The sequence below is a fragment of the Hippoglossus hippoglossus genome, chromosome 16 (assembly GCF_009819705.1).
Source record: "Hippoglossus hippoglossus isolate fHipHip1 chromosome 16, fHipHip1.pri, whole genome shotgun sequence".
Lineage (NCBI taxonomy): Eukaryota > Metazoa > Chordata > Actinopteri > Pleuronectiformes > Pleuronectidae > Hippoglossus > Hippoglossus hippoglossus.
Genome location: NC_047166.1, coordinates 12,979,437 through 13,000,557, shown reverse-complemented (window position 1 = coordinate 13,000,557; position 21,121 = coordinate 12,979,437). Strand labels below are relative to the sequence as shown.

General features: G+C 41.7%; 1 protein-coding gene across 1 annotated transcript; it reads right to left on the bottom strand.

Annotated features, from left to right (window-relative positions):
- Positions 1 to 191: 191 nt before the first annotated feature.
- ankrd28b (ankyrin repeat domain 28b) lies at positions 192 to 15,392 on the bottom strand. Its single transcript, XM_034610390.1, has 28 exons — positions 15,145 to 15,392; positions 11,303 to 11,386; positions 10,743 to 10,821; positions 10,144 to 10,214; positions 9,855 to 10,055; positions 7,888 to 7,975; positions 7,368 to 7,510; positions 6,989 to 7,201; positions 6,625 to 6,703; positions 6,425 to 6,539; positions 6,123 to 6,205; positions 5,977 to 6,040; positions 5,806 to 5,874; positions 5,581 to 5,721; positions 5,295 to 5,406; positions 5,179 to 5,205; positions 4,589 to 4,663; positions 4,296 to 4,497; positions 4,119 to 4,206; positions 3,915 to 4,032; positions 3,461 to 3,680; positions 3,098 to 3,185; positions 2,923 to 3,006; positions 2,667 to 2,812; positions 2,441 to 2,523; positions 2,191 to 2,273; positions 1,959 to 2,050; positions 192 to 1,771 (listed from the first exon to the last, which is right to left on the bottom strand). The coding sequence occupies exons 1-28, from the start codon at positions 15,169 to 15,171 to the stop codon at positions 1,488 to 1,490; spliced, it is 3,159 nt and encodes a 1,052-aa protein (XP_034466281.1). The 5' UTR covers positions 15,172 to 15,392; the 3' UTR covers positions 192 to 1,487.
- Between the last annotated feature and the right edge of the window lie 5,729 nt (positions 15,393 to 21,121).

Genomic DNA, 21,121 nt, shown 5'->3' with positions numbered 1-21,121 from the left:
GCTGTCTTAATGGTAATGAATAGTGATAACTAGAATTATAAATCTCCTTTTCAGGCCTGCCCTTAAATGAACACCTGTGATTTTTCCTCTTGTGATAAAAATGTCACTTGTGAAAAGACTTGAGCTGCTTCACATGTGAAATAAACCTAATACAGTTAAAGTCAATACCCCATAAAGACTCATGGTCATTATTAAATAACTCATTTCTTTATTACTCATAAAATATACAGCAATCTCAGTAATGAAAGAATTCACTGGAGCTTTGAATTCACAGTCACAATTTCTATATACATGCTAGTTTCATCCCTCTTCAAGAAAAAGCCAGGAAAAGAAACAAAAATCTTTTCCATTCTAATGAAGCTAGCAAATGTATTGTACATATTTCCAGTTAAAATGATTTCTCAACAGACAGAAAAGGGATTTTTGAATCACGGTAGAATCGAGTGGTTTCTTTTTTTCTGAAGTTAAAGCAAGCAAAACCCGTCAACAAACATTGACTAATATAGGAGCAAAAGAAAAATTCATTCAAACAGAAGAAAATCAAACGCTGTCCTGTCATTGGTTTACAGTGTTTCTCCTCACAAAGCCGAGCGTCAGACAGCTCAGTGTTGGATCAGTGCTTCTTACAGTTGTTTCATTACTTACCTAGTGAGCATCACAGCTGCCTCTACACACCCATCTGCTCTCAGTAACTAATGAAGGCACAAAATAAACACATAAATAGGAACCAAACTTACACAAATAATTTATTCTTGAAAGACTAAACCGCAGTGGACAAGTCAATACACAAAGGTAAGGTTGATCAACTTAAAAATAACCTGTTGCACATATCAAATGTTTTTAAATTACTCAGGTCAGAAATTCAGATTTTTTTTCCGAGAGGATACGGAGTTTAAGACATGAACATGGGAATATTAAAATTTTGATCTCAAAAAATAAATGACTTTCCCCCTGTATGACTTACAGATTTGAAATACAAGCGCATTCGGACAAACGTAGTGTGCGGTATTTAACTCCCTCCCCAAAAAATTTCAAAAAGGAAATCTCTCTTCCCCAACGAACCAATAAACCCATCAACTTCTCAATCTCATGTACACAATTAAAACTGGGTTAAAATGCATCCGCGTCTTCTGGTCCCTGTCAGTTTAGCTCTCGGTGAAGTGCTACCATCCCTCTTCAGCATGTTATTGCCGTACAAATGTCGCTGTCTGCCCAACAAGCACTCAACAAGTCAGTGTTGGTAAAGCAGCGGTTACTAAGGTCCTGTATCAGCTGGAAGGACACCTGGTGCTGGATGAGGTCGGGATGAGTGTGGGCCAGCCTGCTGCACCTCCTCCCTCTCTTGCTCTCTTTTTCTAAGTGGGGGGGGGACTCTTTAAGGCTCCTGTGGGGGCTTTTCTCTTCGTCTGCCCTCCAAAGCTGGCGGTGGGTGATTTATTAAGACACAGTGTGTGTGTGTTTATGCTTCTATCGCCTCCTCCTGTCCCTCAGTACGTCTCTGAATCCGAGTCGTTGAGCTCCTCGTCCTTGTAGAAGCCCTCGTGATGGCTGACGTTGTTGAAGCTGCAGTAGGAGCTGTGCTCGCCGCGCAGCACGGGCAGGCTGTCGAAGGTGACGCTCTTGGAGGGGCTGGTGGTGTAGTGGTTAATGGCACTGAAAGGGAGGGTGGGTGCCGGGGTGCAGGGGGACACAGGCATCATGGTGGCCAGGATGAGGGCGAGGCAGTCTGCAACATCTTTGTTGGGGGCACAAGCCAAGGCGGGTGTGTAACCTGAAACAACGACGTTGCACATTTTATTACGGTCACACACAGCTTCAGTTTCTAACACTGTTACTAAGTCTCTTAAATGAGAAAGTAGTAACTGTATGGTTAACAGGATAAAACGTTCTGTTGTGCTCACTTCTCAATTGTTGTGTAGCATATGTAGGTGATATATTATATAAAGAATTGAATTTACCGTTTTCATCCACTGCAAGTACACTGGCTCCTTTTGCAAGCAGCTCTTGCACCACCACAGTCAGACCGTTTCTTGCAGCCACATGTAGAGGCCTTAAAAAAAGATGTCAAGTCAATATTTTTCAATTTGTTCATTATGTTTGTGTGATTTATCGACAAACACTTCCACTCCATCGCACACCACTCAGATGCAGCACAAGACAAGACACTGATGTAATACAGGTGATACATACGTCTGTAAGGCGGCATTAGTGGCATTTATGAGGTTTCTGTCTGAAATCTTTTCCAATATCAACAAGGCACTGGTTTCATGTCCCTGTCGAAAACAGGTACAGAGCAATACATGTTAAAACAACCATATAAAGTAACTTATAAATGTGCAGAAAATACTCAGTTGATAGTATTACAACACGTTTGATGGAACATAATGTACATTTACTGCTGTAGAATGTGAGTACGGTGCCACCATGTGGCCATACACACCTTACTGCAGGCCAGGTGAAGTGCAGTGTTCTTTACAGCATCCTGCAGAGTGAGATCTGCTTTCGCACTGCTCACCAGCAGTTCTAACAGCAACAACACAGGAAAAGAACAGCAAAGTTAAAGTTATTCAATGCAGCAGTGTTTACCTATTCATTAGTGCACCAACTATAACACCCCGCAGTGAGATTTCCCCAGGCTGCTGGTTAAAGGTGAAAAGCTCTCGTACCGACAGCATTGGTCTGGCCATTCTCAGCAGCCATCATGAGCGACGTCTTCCCTGTGGTGTCGATACTGTTGACCTGAGCGTTGTGGCTCAGCAGCAGCTGGAGACACTCCACATGGTCAGTGAAGGCTGCTGCATGCAGGGGTGTTCTGCACAAAGAACACGAGAACAAGACTCATATTAAATCAAGCAATCCTGTGTCACAAATACCTTATGGCTGCAAATCTGGTTATACTTTGCTTTAAATGACCACGTATACCTGTTTTTACTGTCTTTGGCATTGACAATGGCAGGGCCCAGAGTGTCTATCAGCATCTCAGCCGCACCTTCGTTATCGTGGATTCTAAGGAAGAGATAAGAGAGATTTATTTAATATGTTTAAGATTCTTTCCTCACGCACGTTGATGGAAACAGAGGTCAGCAGAGGATCTTACACAGAACAGTGGAGGGGGCTGAAAGAATTCCCGTCGGCCTTGTGAAAAACTTCTTGTTCCAACAAAACCTCCACACATGTATCGTGACCTGCAGGAAAGAACACAGAAAGCAATCAATGCATTGGCCTTCATCTCCAGGTGCTTCATAAAGGCTTTTGGAAAAAAATGGGTGCATTGAGAAACAGCAAGAAAAATTTACTTAAAGAACAAGCATGAAACACAAAAAATAAATAAAATCCACACTTCCTTAAGTGCTCAAATTTACATACGTACTTTACTACAGTATCTCTGTATTTAAGAGCTTAACATGCCCATATCTAAACTGATTGTTTTTAAGAGGTCTTCTAAGCCTCATCTGTGTACCATTGTAGCAGGCCCAGTGCAGTGGGGTGTAGCCATGGTTGTCTGTTAAGACAGGGAGAGTTTCCACTGATTGGGCAGCATGCAGCAGTCCTCCTAGTACCCCAGTGTGTCCACACGCTGCTGCCAGGTGGACCGGTGTGCGCCCTTTGCAGTCTCGCACCAGGAAGTTGGCGCTGTGCTGAAGCAAGGCCTCCACACATTCCTCGTGACCGGTCACTGCCTGAAGACAGAAGGCAGATTTTACTCACGATTGATTTTAAACACTGAATGATGATTTGAGACAAAGAAGAGAGGTGAAAAAATGTTTATGAGTTGGTTATTTCTAAAGAAATAGAAAAGAAGTTTGTGCTTTGATCCAGATCAAAATGTGGATGCAATGCAAAGTTTCAACGTAAAGAACTACCGCAATAGCCAGTTCTATGTATAGTATGTAGGAATAGTGATATGTCCTTACTCCTCTATGCAGGGCCGTCCGCCCCCACTTGTCTTTGGCTTCTACACTCGCTCCCTTATTCAACAGAGAATAAACACAATCTGTGTGTCCACTCAGGACCGACAGCATCAGAGGTGTTCTAAACAAAAACAGGAGAAAGTTATGTTAACGATTACTTTCGAAGATAAAGTGAAAAAAACTAAATCACAAACAAACTTCACTTACTGTCCATTTCCATCTTGAATATCTACTGCACTTTGAAGATCAGAATTTCCAATCAGCAAACGCAAACATTCTGAATGACCATTGGTAGCTGCAAAGAAAAAGAGCCTGTTAGCATCTCTCATCGTACTGTGTTCAGATGTGAAAAGTCGGATGTAGGCAAATTGAAGAGGTCCCCACCTGCAGCATGGATGGGGGTTCGCTTCAGGGTGAAGTCTTTGACGAGGATGGAGGCTCCTTGGTTGATTAGAACATCCACACACTCGACATGACCCTTGAAAGCAGCCAGGTCTAAGGGTGTACGTCCCTGGATGTTTCTTACATCAAGATCCAGCAGAGACTGCACCAACACCTCCATAGCTTGGTGGTGACCATGGTACGCCTGACAGATTCATTTTCAATGAATAAGTTAACACAAGTGAACTGAGAGTGAGGATAATAATAATAATACACTGACAATACTTAATACTCACAGCAAGGTGCAAGGGGCTGACCGGAGCTCTGACATCAGAGTCATTCAGAATGTCTGTCCCTGAGGTTTCCATTAGCTGAACAAATTACACAAGTTAGAACCTGCGTCACAAATATTCACTGTGGAATCTGTCGCATAGACATTTAGACTATTGTGCGACATGTGGAGAGGCCAGAAGTATCTCATTAAGACGTTATACTGATCATGTAATGGAATAAGAGAAATGCACTAAAAACATGAATATTACTTGCATTTAGTGTCTGTGTTAACTTTTGTACCATTATGGAATGATGTTTTTTGAGACTCAGTTGCACAGAAATGTCTAAATTGATTATCAGTTTCTTTTTCTTCAGATTAATAGATACTACTGCAGTGCCCTTTCTAAACCTGTCTGTTTGGAAAGCGGTGTTTGTTTGGCTTGTGGTAATGCTGGTTGCAGCTTTCTTTCCGGAACTGTTAAAGTGCCCTGCGGTAATTGAGCCGTGGCAAGTAATTGAGTGATGGGGTTACAGAATCCTAGTATTGGAAGTACATGATCACAACTTGGCCCACTGGTAGTTTTCATCCCCAAAAAGTACAAATTCAACTCACCACATCTAGAGGTGTTTCACTTGCAATCTGTAAAAGAGTGGGCGAAGCAGTGATGAAAACACATATATTGTGGTGCTGATTGTTTTATGTCATGAACTGTGGAGTGAAGTTCTCACCAGCTCCAGACAGAGGCGATGTCCGTACGCCGAGGCGTAGTGCACAGCGTTGTAGCCCTGATTGTCCCGGATCCCTGGATTTGCATCATTCCGCAGTAAGTATTCCAGGCACCTGCACACACACAACAAAGAGGCTGTTGTCAAGGAAACAAGATAATCTTTGAACTGTTACTTAGCATAACCAATGATGCAAAGTGCAGCTTTCATCCATCAAACCTTCAAGCATAACCCGCCTCCCACTCAGCCAACACCCCCCTAATACACTGAGTTTACTAAGTATACTGACTTTCCATCTGTGTCAGAGGCGGCGGCGTAGTGGAGGGGAGTACAGCCACGTTCGTCGAGGTCATTGACGCTGGCCCCTGAGCCCACCAGTGCAAACAGGCACTGGTAGTTACAGTTGGCAGCAGCGTAGTGCAGCGGGGTCCTGGAAAAGCAAACATGGCTCAGTTCACTGTTCAAATTTCACTGAGAGACTGAAACAAACTCTTGACTGATAAATAGTACGAACCTGCCAAAGCTGTCCTTCCTATTAAAGTCTGCACCCGTGTTGAGGAGGAGATTGAGACATTCCAAGTTTCTACAGGGGGTAAGAGATTTACACAATGATATTATTTTTTGTTTATAAACTTTATCTTAACACTTACAGTTAATATTAAACCTACTTGTCAGGTGTACTCACCCTCCAGCAGCTGCAGCATGTAAACAGGTCCTTCCAAAGTCATCGGGAGTATCAATATCAAAGCCTGCGCAGAGTGAAATATTAGGAACAAGATTCTACATCCACTGTTAACTGTATGTGATATTTTACAGTATAGATTTGCTCACCTGAAGACAGGAGCTTCCGGCAGCAGTCAGAGAATCCACTGAGAGCAGCCAAATGCAGTGGGAACATCCCGTGAACCCCTCGTCTAAATTAAAAAAAATACACAATCATGCCGATTTAGCCAGTATCACTAAAATATCCCTGGTGTTAAACTCAAGGCAGGAACTTTCTATACATTGTACAGAATCCGGTGTATCAGTTACATAACGGTCGATGCCTGTCAGCTTTGGAGAGATTTAAACAGGCAGCTCTTTCACAATGTTGAAGCCGTTGCTGAAAAAGCTGCAGGCCCAGGCTCACTTACTTAGCCGTGTCAGCTCGGTTGGAGATGAGGGTGTTGATGAGGAGCTCGTGTCCGTATCGGGCTGCAATGTGCAGTGGTGTGTTTCCGTTTTTATCTTCACAGTCAATCTCAGCACCTTCAGGAGGAAACAAACAAAGCACTTAGCAAGAAGTAGTTTTAACTTCATTGTCCAGCGAGGCTGAATTTGTCGAGGAGCTCACCATTCTCGATGATTGCTTGGGATCTAGAAAACCTCCCGTGGATGGCTGTCATGTGGAGGGGAGTCTTGCCATCTTTACTCTAGAGTCAAAGAAAAACATGGTGGTGTCACAGCGTTGGTCATTACTATGGCTTTTAGATGTATAACATATTATCGAACAACAGAAAAAAGGTACAGTTACGTTTTAGTCCAATTACTTTACAACACAAATAAAAACTTAAAATCACACACAAGCAACATGTGTGGCTGTTTAATCACTGCTTCTTGATTATAAATACATATATTAAAATTCGGTTAACTTTCCTAGACCACAATGAGCTCCTCTGCAAGTTATCATGAGAGGAGTCTTTCTGGTTTTTACTCACCTTGATGTTGACGTCAGCACCGTTGCAGACTAGCAGTTCAAGACAAAGTGCCCCATGGCGCGAGGCGGCGGTAAAATGCAGAGGGGCAAAGCCCTTCTCGTTCACCTGGTTGACGTTGGCTCCACTTTCAATGAGCTCGTTCACCACCACATCCTGCCCGTTGTAGCAGGCCACGTGGAGCGGCGTGTTGCCGTATGCATTGGGCTCATTGATCTAGACGGCAAGATAAACGGAGAGTTATAGCACTGAAATTTGACTCTTATAGCACATAATATAGAAATCTGTTGAGTCGCTATTCAGAACACATCCCTCCTGATCAGATCATAAGATCCTGCAGTGTCCGCAGTGTAATGACAGCGAGCATGTGGGTGGAACTTACATCCACCCCCAAGTCCAGGAGGTATTTGACAACACTAATCATTCCACTGGAGGCTGCAGCATGTAGGGGGGTGTAAGATTTCTTATCTTTGCAGGCCACCTCGGCTCCGTGAGATGCTAGCAGCTTCACCACTTCTATGTGCCCTGAAGAAAAGGAGAGAAGGATTTTAGTTACATGAACATGTAATCAGGAGTTTATTATGTATTTCATCCAGTGATATTTGACTGCGCTGGGCAACGTTCTGGCTGCAGACTGGATTTTTACTGTACAGACAATTAAACACAACAAAGTTTTTTCTAAATGCCGACATTGACTCCAACACAGAAAAATAATGTGTTCTGATATGTGTTCAATGAATCAGATCTCAAACAGAATATATATAAACAAAAAGGTATATATATTAAGATTTCCATGTGAAATTGTATAGATTACATCTTGGACACTTTCATTGAATACAAGATGAGCTCCTAAAGAAAATAAAGTGTAAAGTAAAAAAACAAACATGTGGTTAATTTATTACCCATGTAGGCTGCCCAGTGGATTGCCCGGCGGTCCTTCTTGTCAAAGGCATTGATGTTTGCTCCTCTGGAGAGCAGCAGCCTCACCATCTAAAAGCAGCAATCAGAATAACAAGGGAAGAATCAGGAAACATGTCATGGGAGGTTACAACCTGAAATCTACCAGATCTTCTACCACTGAGTCTCTGTGTAGATATGGTGTTTAATGCCTTAATACTGGAGTAAACAGATTGATCCTCTGGTCTACACCACATACAAGAGTACAGCTACCTTCAATTTAGTCTGATCTGATGAATTAGATGAGCTTTCAGTTCATTTTTAAATAGCAGAGCAAATGTTGGTCAATAAACGTTTTGTCCTTGCATACACTGAATACAGATGAATCAACAAGATATTAAGCAATACGTTTCCACAGAGTACCCATGTTTCAGCATATGTGTACATATGTTATGACACTGAACTCTGGTTACAACTGCATGTCCTCATCTCTGTATTTGTATTTAAAACAACTTAAACTCTCTGAACATTTTTATGCATTGATTTGCATTGACATATGATCAGACAAGACATTTTCACCCTCAAGATAAATAATTTGCCTGCGAGTATGTGAAGGCAATGAGTTATTTGCATGCAGGCATGTGATTGGGCATGCGCTGTTTGTGCACATAGTGTCCTCGACTGTGTGACCACAATTTATGTCTTGCCTGCCTGAAGTATCAGTCTGCAACCATGTGGGGAAAAACCTTTATCTGCAAATTTGTGATTTTCTAAACAAATTCTGACTGGTTCATTGGAGCGGGTACACCTCTTGTTGAGTTGTGGTTTCTCCAGTTTGACCTGGTTTTGGATTTGTGCAAAGGACTCACGGATCAAATGGGATTATTATTGTCACCGGACCTAATCAAGGTTTTACAATACACTAATGCAGCAGAGGCTCAAGCTCAGATTTTTTTGTTAAAACGGAATGTAAAACCTGTAAGACTACACAGCGGACAGCAGATACTGTGGGTACAAATAGCTTTATTGGCTGTTAAAATAGTTATCTTATATGCAACGTGAAAACATGAGAACTTAAAGATAAACAAAGAGAGCCAATCATTGCTATAAGGAAAGGAACAGCTGACTTCATGCTTCTCAAACTAACTGCTCTGTGTGTGATGAGTTACAGAGGAAGAGCTATATGGGGAACTTGGTTGTTTCATCTCACGAATCTTAAATGAGCAAAAATGAAGCCATTGTTCATTTGTTCTATATGGTACAATGCCCACTGTGTTTACACATTTGTGAGGCACACAGAAACACTTCCTGTCAGAAACAGCAAGGTAACACACTCAACGTCAAGTCTGTTGGGATGGTTCAACAATAATGTAAGTGGTACATGTTCTCAAGAGGGAAGGATAATACTGTATTCGTCAATATGAACACTGAGATGATTTAAGCTTTAAAACACGATAAAGACAAGTCAGAGTGTGTGGCCACACAGTCAGCAACGATCCTTTTAGTGCTGACTGTGCAACTTTTGTCTCTGAAGGTAATCAATATAACTTTTGTATCCATTAAGATTAAAATAAATACATACTAAAAAGGTATTTAAGCACTTCTTAGAGTACAGCCCAGAAATGAATCCGACAAGACTGAGGTCACTAATACATAGACCGAGATGAGGGTCAGTGAGTGAGATCCGAGAGGGAAGTGGGGTGGGGGGAAGGGGGTGAGTGGGATTTACATGGGGAAAGGATTTAAAGCTGTTCAAAGAAGAAGAGGGGAACCGGAGGGAATAATCAAGCCACACTTTTCATTTCATATCCTAAAAATGCTATGCTGCAATGTAAATAAATACTTTTAAGTAGCATTTATTCATCATTAGAGCATTTATTATTAATAATCCCTGCAGTTCACCCCTCTTTGTGCATTAATGTACTGGACTTCTGCTTAAGGAGATTTTCACTGGTTTAGGGCTTAAAGTTACCTCCAGATGGCCGCTGAAGGCTGCATGGTGCAGCGCAGTCCGGCCTGCTCTGTCCGACACATTCACATTGCTGAGCAGCGGGACGAGGGCTTCGGCGCAGCGTACAGCCTTATTGGCCGCGGCGATGTGGAGCGGCGTCTGCCAGTTCTTGTCTCGGGCGTTTACGTCGGCAGAGTGTTTCAGCAAAACCTGGACAGCCTCCTGCAGGAAGTCAGCACATTTAGGTGTGCGCTGTTTGATTGTGTTACACGTGGATGTGATAAGAGAATAAGAGAAGCATTTCACATACCTCACTGCAGGAGGCCACAGCCCGGTGCAGAGGAGTGAGCCACTTGTTATCTTTGGCATTTACTCTGGCACCTACAAGTCACAGGACATTGGTTGTGAGGCTGTTTGAAGGTCATAAAGTTAAACTATATCTAGAGCTACATTTCAACAATGATTAAAGCCTTTTGACTGTTTTTGTAACATCTCCACCTGTAAGAGAGAGCAGACTACACAGGGTGTGCATAGAGATATTTCACTATATTGAATACAGATGCACCATCTGGCCACAACAATATTCTGCTGATTGCCACATTTGAAATATGCCTTTATGCTCCAAGACAAGTTGAGAAAAGAAAAACAAGTATGTCAGGGCCTCTGTGCATGGTACCAAGTATAACAGGTGATCAGGACATTGCTTTAAGATGTTCTCTAATGTTTAAGTGGGTACAAATATCATGACGAACCACACTTCTAAACCACACTTCTAAATATCTGTCAGGTATTTATAAACGAATATTTAGACAAGCTCAATGTGAGAAACCAAATACACAATTTCAATAATATAATAGAATTTGACTTGAAAAGTTTGATTACTTAAAGCCTCCGTTTTAAAACCCATACCTGAAAGAATCAGCAGCTCTATAATTTCTGCATCTCCGAGATAGGCAGCAGCATGCAGTGGAGTTCGCTTCTCATTGTCCTGTAGGAATGTGAACAGAAGAGACTGTGATTAAAAGTGGGAAAACAGCTTGCAATTACATCTTAACTTTAAAGTCTTTCTCTACTTTATACAAGGGAATACGGTCCTGATCTTTTGGAACGAGACCACACCGTTTTCTTTGCGGTTTGTAACATTACAATGCTAGTGAGGAGAAATTGGAATTTACTGTTAACAGCCGCACATTTGTAGAAAAAAAAAAAGTGTGAAAAATAAATTCAGTAACTAGAAAAGACTTCCAGTGAAACAAGTACAAACGAGCCATACTTTGAAACAAACATCTGGTCTTACCAAACAGTAACTTTGAGGAATGCAATAAAATGTGCTGTTTTGTACTCTGTGACTATTAATTGAAAGAGCTGCATGATGCATAAGAGGTTTTAAAATAAGTGTTGTTAGGATGTTTTTAAAATATAACAAGAATAAGAGGAAACGGATGCAGAGTAGAGTCTGTTGGGATTACCTGTGCATTCACATCCTCTTTTTTGAATATGAGTGAGCGTACTTCATCTGGGTCCACATTGAAAATAGCTTTCAGCAAAGCAGGCTGTAAAAGAAAGAGACTGAGTCAGACCTAAAACTCCAACAGTCTAAAATTTGAGAAAACAATAACCACTCAGTCAGACCTTGGAGACCTTAGAGCGTAAAGAGACTTCTGGATCCTCGTCATCAAGCACCACAATACACACACGACTCATTTGCTCCGAGATTACACAATCACGTGTAGGCTGTTAAAAAGTCCCTTAATATTTGTGTTTTAAAATCCTGATAAAAGGGCAGAGACTGAGGCCTTTCAGTAAAAACGATGACTCCACAAGTCAGACGATGATGGAGGCAGACTGTCAGGATCGATTCTGACAAACGCTGAGCAGACACTTTCTAATTCTGTACTGTGATGTTGGTCGGTGAGAAAACCACATCCACACCGCGGCACAGAGAGAAATGTAGGTCCAGAAACCATGCGCTCCATATGACTGACTTTGACATGACTGGCCTCTAGTGAAAACTATCCACAGCTGATCCTCTTCACCATTTCAACAAGTGGCAAAAATGATGAAAGTCAAACAAGGCTTCGAAACCAATCTGAGGTAAAGGAGAAAGTTGTTCTCTTTGTGAAGTCTGATGAAGGACCATGCCATTCCTGCTCTGGCTTCTTACAAAGTACTTTAGCTGGCTCCACCTTTCTTAGGGAGTGTACATAGGGAAAATGCTGCTGTGTATTTTTATATATTTGGATCATTTTTACTCATTTTCATTTTGCAAAAACATTCACGTGTGTTTAATTAAAACCTAAAAATAAGACTGCCAAGATTAACTGTGTTTTTTGAGACATGTAATTGGAACCATAAACATTTAAAGCAATATTTATCCATGTGTGGGTAGCTTAAGTGATTCATTGTGACAGTGTTGCAGCCTTTTGCCAATACTTCCTGTAAGAGGAGGCTCTCTCACAACACCCGCAAGGTCCCTAAAGACTGAATTGGAACTGAGTACCCACAGACAGAGAGAGCACAGTTTCGTTATTAACTTGTTGGTAAAGAATCATTTTGGCACATCAATCATAAACAAATAGTCTGGGGCCCCAGAGACAATTCAGCATTATTATCAATGCTGGACGCCCTGGTCCTTCACAAAACTGGCTGCAGATCAGATTATCACCACTTATGAGCTTCTAGCACCCCCCCTCATTAAACAATGTTACATCTCTTACTTATCTAGTATTTCAAAATAATGCTGAAACCAATGCCCTTATCAACAGTAAAACAGTTTAGAGTAATTTGTGTTTCGATTATGTGGACCTTAACGCATCATATTGTCCAACTCCACATTGTTGTGCTCCCCTATCAGATCCACTATAACACCAGCAGAGTGTACGACCAGGCAGTTTTCCACTGCCTGTGGGAGGAGGCTGGCATGGATGGGGAGAACAGTGAGGGCAGGGGATCCCTTCCAGAGGCTGCAACTGGTAACCCATGAAAGACCCAGATGGAACATTCCTGGCTAACACAAAAACTTAACCCTTTCCTGACTTTAGTTAAATGTCTATTCCAAAAAACTAATTAAGCCATCATGATGAGTTTACAGCTGTAGAAGCAACAGCTGTGAATTTAGGTGATACTTAAATGTCGTGTGTCAGGTGAGCCATTATCTAGCACTTCCATTACATGGGAGCAATTACAAGCTCTGAATGAGCAATTTGCACCCAAGTATCCAAAACAAAACGTGAGCTAACGAAGCAGGAGGTTCCAGTTACCAAGTGCCAAACGTCAGCAGGGTTTAAAATCACCTGCTGCAATATTCAGCTAGAATGAAAACTTGTATTGCCTTTTAAATGTCTTTACTACACCTTTGTTTGAAAGAGCTGGAGAGGGAAATCTGCAGAAAACCAATCCCACCAGCTGAATTTCTTTCTGCATACATTCAGAATGATAAAGCGTGCAGAGTACATTTGGCCATCAAGATCTCATACCTCATTTAACCCACCAAGCTGCCCGGCCAGCTAATTAGCTAATGTGCAGCCGTGTAGCTTCTAATACCTCATGTGCAGAAGACATCTAGTTCATACAGCACCGTTTAAGCCACATGCTTGACAAACGCCAGGAAGTAGAACCAATTATGTTTGGATGCAATTCATTTTGTCTGAACTGCTTCTCAATATGTTTTCAGCGGCTCACAACCACATTGTTATCCAGGGCCATTCACATGGTACTCAAGTCAAACCCTTTCCCCTCGGGCTGAGAGCAATAATATGTACTGTCTGCTCTGCATGTAATAAATTCAACTATTTTGCAGCAAGTCTTTGGTTTTACACAAATGTTGTAAGAATATGTGAACAATTTATTTCAAGCTGTTTCAACGGCCATTCTAGGTTTACATACGTGATTATAGGAAGGATAATTCTCTTTGAATTGTCTTGAAACTAATAGGACACGATATGTTTTGCACTGGTACATATTTGAGCCACATGAATAATTTCAGCAGACTGATGCTCAGTAAGTATTAAGAATTAAGAAGACAAAGACTACCATTACCATCCAAGGGAGTAAGTAGCTTACACTCACTTTAAACATAAGACAATCCTTTCATTCACTTATTATAATGCCCATGAATATCTGCCGGGTGCAATAAAGGTTAAGAGTGACTGAGGATGAATTCAGAGAAACAAGCAGCCACTTGTGCTTCGTACAGTTTCATTTCGACGATCTCTGAATATCCCCCCACAGTGACAGGGACAGGGACAAATCTGCATTTTGTTGTTTTCAGCGCTCCAGTCCTGCACGACTGGTGTAGGAGATTTTCTATGCTTCTTTGGCTGCACGACTGTGCACCTCCTCTCCTCATACAAGCCAGCCTAGTTAATACCATCACCATGGAGACAGCTCTTTGGCAACTCCACTGGCTCACAGGAGCCCAGGCAGGCACACGATCATTCAAGCACACACACACAATGAAAGACGCATGCACGTACATAGGCTACAAGAATAGCTGGCATGTACAAAACACGTCTCTGAATGACAACAGACAGCTATTCTCGTTTTCACACGTAGGCGACAAGTGGTTAATGTCGTTAGGGGACACATCTCTGATAAACGGTGACACTGCCAGTCTCCTCATGCGTTTATAACCATTACACAGCAGTTTACCTGCATGCATACTACTTATACAGTAGAAATACATGCATGTTGGTCAACAGCTTCGTCTTAGACTGCTGCAATAACTGGTTGAGTTGTTTAAAATATTAATAAGGGGATATACATTATATTCTTGTGATCGAAGACATTATCTAATTGATGTAAACTCAAATAAGAAACATATATATATATACAATCAACAGATCGCTTTGGTTGTTAAGGTATCACCTCATACAACATGATGGTGGCTATTGTTAAAACACTGAATCACTGGGAAGCAACAACTCAAGCTCAGTTTTGCGTTGTTATTTTTTTTTTCTTCACATTTAGCACCGGCTCCGGCTAATTGCTGGTGATAAACACGGGACCATTAGCTGGCTACAACTCAGCCACCGCTTGAGCATGTGTCTCGGTGTAAATGTGATGCCACCAATCATCGACCAAGAACATGACTCCATATATGATTTAGCCAAAAGCCCCGCGTCTACCTTTCCCCTCACAAGTCACTATTTATTATTTAGCGCTTGGGGAAACGCTTCCGTTTCGGTGAATAGCCCGACAGACTCCAATTACATTCCGCTGGCGAGTGTTGAAATCGGGGGGCCAGCTAGCTAAACGTTAGCCGGCCAGCATTAGCTGAAACTTCAGTCCGCCTGCGACAACAACCGCTTACCTGGTCTCGAATTTTGAGAACCACCATATTTCTGGGATTTTAACTGTTCTCATGCAGACACATAAAGGGGGTGGTCGTCTCCTTCCCGAATAGCTGGGTCTGATCTCGGTCGCTCTCCCGCTGGTTCGCTGGAGGCCTGTCGCGACGCTAACCTAGCTTACTTGTGCTAGCTCTCTAACCTATGGCATGAACAGCAGACGAGTAGCGGAAACTCCACAACATTGCCGCCACCATACTTCACCCCGCAAAGAAACGCGATCCCGTTGGTCAAACGCGCCGGACGAGCCAGTAACGAGGCTCCTGATTGGCCGTTGCCAAACAGCGCTCTGTGACAGACGCGCTTGTGCTGGATGTCGCGTCGCTGACAACGTTCACGTCAGAATAAATATCTGCGAGTGACAGTGTTAGTAAATGTAACAGACGTGAAGTGAACTTATGTTACAGCACACGCTTGCTGCGACATTTCGATACACGCATGGAGACGCGTGGCTAAGCTACTGCTGCGTATTGTTCTATTTACACTGTGTGACTCATCTGGAAGTTGCACTGAAACCGAGAGCAACACCGCAGAGGAGGCAACTGTGTTCCCCCAGGAAGAGGAGGTTTCACCGGACAGACGACTACCGCCAGGCCCCTGACTCGTCTTCCCGGAGGTAGACACGATATAAACACAAAAACCAGGCTACATGATTAATTGGCCCCATGGAGGCTGATGAAGCAGATCTGACATGTTGTGCTAATATGACAGGATTAAGCAGACGTAGGACTTTCCTGAAAAACACCTGTCACCCCCCCCCCCCCCCCCAAGCCTTTGTCAACTTAATGAATTAAGGGGAAAAATGCAATATCTTTAAATAACAAACTACTGAGGAGCTGCTTCTGCCTCTGCCGCTTGTAAACTTAATAAACAGCACACACAGTACACAGTGAGTCAGTAGACTATACATTCAGGCTATATATCCTGCAGTACACACATATATATATATATATATATATGTAACTTTCCTCTCCTCGAGTTTTGCCTCCTGGCCTAGACACACATACATCTTTGTATAGTTCCAGTACTAAATGCACTAGTTGTTATAATCACAAGTTTTCTTCCATTTTCACTTTAAAAAGGAGCTAATGTTGTCAAGGATTTTAATGCACACACATGTCATCATTTCCACATAAAATAATTATCCTGTGCAACACATATAAACTATATATACACTTTTAAACACACCTAGTCTGCTGATTGATAAACACACACATGTCTTATTGCGTCACTGTAAATTTCGACAGTGTATATGAGTCTAATGTGGAAGTGTGTGACCTTTCATGAGAACAGGAACTTTCAGGGAGGTGGTGGTTTTGAAAATGCTGAGTGTGTTTCAGCTCCTGTGACCTAACATCAATATGTAGTGAAATATCACCCTCTAGTGAAAATCCCCTCCTACTACATGCAGGCTTCCAAAGTAGATAATGGGCATCAAGCTCAAAAGATATATAAATATCAACATTTGAGCTCAGAGTGTAGGTGCTGATATTTGTTTTTACATGGACATATTCAGTTACATTTATGTACATTGTAGACCTTAAACAATCTTTTTTTGCATTTGCATTTGCAACATTTATAAAACTTGCGATAACTCAAACAATTTAGAGGAATTAATATGCACTCTAAGTGTAAGTGGTTGTAGATCGAGACAAAATTAAATATCTGATGAGAAGGTTGTGCAGTAATCATTTTGAATATAAGGGTGTCTGCACTTCCATGCTTAAATCAGTTAGGTGATGTTACAACAGCGGATGATGTGGGTCAGAAATTTCCTGTGTACAGTATAAAGACCAAAGACAGGACTGGCAGCGATGACATTTTGAATGAGTGCAAAAAGGCTTGGACACAAAACACTCTGTTTACAGTACAATTTGTTTGTGTTTCGGTGGTTCTGTCACAGAACATTTAAATTAAAATGTTCACAGAGCAGCAATGCTCCTCTATATTACCAGGGGAAGAGATTATATAAAGTACTGTACAGTCACCTCATATTGTGGCATGTTATTACATTTTTGCAGTCCTGCATTTTCTATTCAGCTTTTATAGTTCTACCACATATCTATTTCAGGCTGTGATGCAGGGAGCAGAGGTGAAGATTAAGTAAAGCAGTAAAGAAAAAGTGGTGCAGTGACTGAGAGTGAAGGAGGTAGGGGGCCGTGTGTAAGAATGTACATTTTGCTCACCAGGCAACTTTCCAGGGTAGTCTCACATTTCAAGGCACTGAAAACAAAGAAAGGGGAGAGGGAAACTGTTGTTGCAGCTATGCTGATCATTTTGGGTGAATGTTAGTTGCCTTTGCTGGGGGTAATCCTTCTGGATCTGTCCCTAAGCCCCCTGAAGGCCACAGTAACCCCAGGAATAGTTTCTTACTGGGGAGGCCAATTTTGGGAGAGAGCTTCCCACGAACCAAATTAAACCAAAGAGAAGCTACAGACAAAGGAGTAAATGCATAAATGAAGAAAACAGATGCTTATGCACATACCTCCCCAATCTCTGCCCCTCTTTAAATCTGCACTCTGACCCCCTGTGTTTACACCCTCCATGTTTACAAAGCCCTCTTTATGAGTGTGTGTGTGAGAGAGGGAGAAAGTGACAGAGAAAGAAAGAAAGATTATATCAACAAATTGGAATGATGTAAAATCATTAGAACATTTTTTTAAGTAATTACCAGGTAGAGTGCTCTTTATGAACGTGATAAGGTGGATAGTCATTAATGTTTTTGTGTTGAAATAATATATTTATTAAATAATCGTTGTTTCCCGTTGCCTTTATTTCTAATTCTCTGTTTGATTTTTATAATAGCCATATTTCACTGTGCGAGTGAGAGAGCACATTTAATTAGCACCACCAGACTTTTATTGTGTAAGAATGACATTGTGATAGGTGAACATAATTGTGTTAACACATGTTTAAACATCGTAATTGTTCAGACATTAGTTTAGTATATTTAATATATTTTTCTCCCTGAATTGATATTCATCATCTTGTTGACACTTATTAAGTGTTAACAGTAATGTTGATATTCTGTTTGTACGGTCAACTTAATTTAAGATTCTATTTTCGCCTTTTTCATCTGATATGCTTATATCAGTTATTGCAGCTAGTCGGCGCTGTTGTGCAGCAGGTAGTTCATGTGGGCACTGAGAAAAGGAAAGAGAGGGAGAGGAGTGGACAAGATGGTGCAGGACCTGTGTTGACTGAGCAGTATTCAGTATTCCTTTAAGGTGCTTAACAAAACATGCAGACATTTAATAAACGCCTTATTAGGCTACAAAAGGATCTCGCAAAAAACTTTCTGGAGATCTCCTGAAAGTAATAATTGAGGTACAACCGGGCCAAACTAGCAATACACTGAAACTACAACTCCTACAATTGATTTCTTGTCTTCTCCTTGTTTCCCACACTAAACCCGCTTTTTCTTATTGGTTGCTCGTCAGTGCATCACAGTAAAAGTGAGACAATTCTTCATCGGCATCTCTCTCTTTTTCACAGATAGCCAATGGAAGATGTCCTCCCAGTTCTCCCCCAAGTATAGAGGTTTAAAGAAAAGGTGAGTGTCATCAGACACCCTCATCACAGAGAAGTAACACTGATGAATACATTATACAGAACCTTTTGGGGGGGACAGCAGATTTACTTTACCAGTTGATAAAGTTGCTTTTGTTGCCACGGTAACTGCAAATTTACAATTTAATATCTCGGCGATATGATAGTTATATATTTGTGAAGATTTATCATGACAGTCTTATCTGCTGCTCAGAAATGACATGGTCCTTAGCGTGTAGGTGCCAGCTGTGAGGTCCTGCACGGCAATGAGTCAGCCACAGTGACAGGCATGCAGGATCACACGTCAGATTCGCTGATGTTCGCCTGTGCCCCTGTATGACCAGCCGTCAGGATGAGGGATAGCAAACAGCTGGGCCGTCGGGGTCCTGGAATGAGAGTGGTGCACCCACTGGGTCCGTCCCAGCTGCTGTAGGACAGTGGCAAGATGAGAAGAGAGAGAATTTAATTTCCCACCACCACTGCTGGAGTGTTCATGTAGAGCCAGAGACCTCGTAATCAGCAGATAAATCACAATTGATGTGTTGTGTTCCTGCTTGTCAAAGGTCTAAATGTATAATAAGGCAAGAACAGAATATTTCAAGGCAAATGATCATGAAGCTGTATCCAAACATCCAAACTCTAATGTGACATGTGATGGGCACTGATGTGGGAAACAGGTGAACAGAGCACAAGAGAGGTGCTTTGTTCCTCTTCTAGCGGGAAGACATTTGTCCACTGGGCCAAACAGTAAACGAAGGAGAGCGACTGAAGAATGCTTTGAAGTGACAAATAAAAATGTGAGACCGTGGACAGCGGTAGATTTATGACGATGACAAATCTGCATATAATCTCTGCTAATCACACACTCAGTCAGGCCTTGCTTTTTGGTTGGGATAAAAGCATCTCCGTTTCTTTAACAAAAATTCCCACCAGTTGGTATTTCAATAACCTGAAGAGTGGGAACGTTCTCAGGTGGCATCTTCACGGCTCATTGTCCCCTCTCAAATTCAAAATGATGAATCTACAAAGCTGTCTGATCAACCACTGAGCAACATATATGATGGAATTTACCAATCAATTTGCAATTCATAAATATTATTGCAGTTGCACAACAGCAACTGATGCCACAAGGCCAAACACGTTTCCCCAAAGTTCCCAGTATAGTCCAAGCTCATGACATTGTGTAGTATGACCAGTAGATGACACTGTTTCCATTTTAATGATATTTCTTTGGGCCTGTGGAGCCACAGGTGCTATTTTTAGGAGGTGCACCATTGCAGACTGTAATCTGTGGATGCAGCTGTCATAGCATTCACATTTAGGATTTTTATGTTATGCAATAACAAGCAAATAACAGCCTCTTTACACGCAGTGAGCTCTCATAGCCCTATTATCACAATTCCTGGTGCATTCATTATTATTATTATTGTTATGTGAGGGGGGAGAAAAACACTACAACAGTTTAAAATAATACGAATAAAACACTGTATGGTTAGAGTAAGTTGCACTTATTATTTACATGCAAGCCAGTCTATTACATGAACATGGTATTGCATATATCACCAAGGACGTGATTGACGAATTTGGTGGGCAGTCTGGTTCACATGCTGAGGACAGACGGCGGCCGAAGCTGACCTCGTCTCTCCATCACAGAGATTATCAGAGGACAATCGGGCAGACAGGTCGCTCAGGCTGTCAGTGCCTTGGCTCGGATTTTATATCGTCCCCCCTCTCGACAAAACAAGAGTATTTATAGCTCGTTCAGTCGTCATGCCGTCAGGTCCAGCACGTCCTCCCTGTCGAGTTGCACACCCACCAATACCCTCAGCTCAGTCCTCAAGGTAGCTACACTGAATGTTTCCCCTGTAGCTCAAATTGGACGTGATGTGTATGTTAATTTATTGTATGTTTCAGAGAAAGGTTTTACTGTTCACGCTTAGAATTTATTATTTTAAGTAACATGGTTCTTTTTATAAAACCACAGTTATGGGCGAAACAGTGAAAACATGGGTTATTAATTATATTTAGCTTACAGTTAAATAAAGACTTTACAACGGTTTTGAATGCGGCTCAGCCAGTCACACGGAAGGACTGGAACTACCATCTTAATATAATGTTTTAAATGTCTTCTATAATATATATATATATATATATACTGTGTATCTTTATGTTAACTGTATTGTCGTAGATTATACTAGATAGCAAAACAATTTGGAAGGTCGGTGCATTAATACACAGGTGGTCATTTTATAATCGATTTCTAAAAGTAGATCCCAGAATGCTAGTGTATAAACCGTATTGACTGTTATTGTGTTCGAGATGTAGTGTATTATAGTGTAAACCGCTTTCTATAAATACACTTGTTTATAATGATCTCACCAAACGTGGTTG

Coding starts and splice junctions, on each gene's coding strand:
- ankrd28b (XM_034610390.1), bottom strand. CDS start 15,171: ATGGTGGTTCTCAAAATTCGAGACCAG. Junction 7,511..7,887: donor CCACTGGGCAGCCTACATGG/GTAATAAATTAA, acceptor CCTTTTCTTCAG/GGCACATAGAAGTGGTGAAG. Junction 6,206..6,424: donor AACCGAGCTGACACGGCTAA/GTAAGTGAGCCT, acceptor TTTTTAATTTAG/ACGAGGGGTTCACGGGATGT.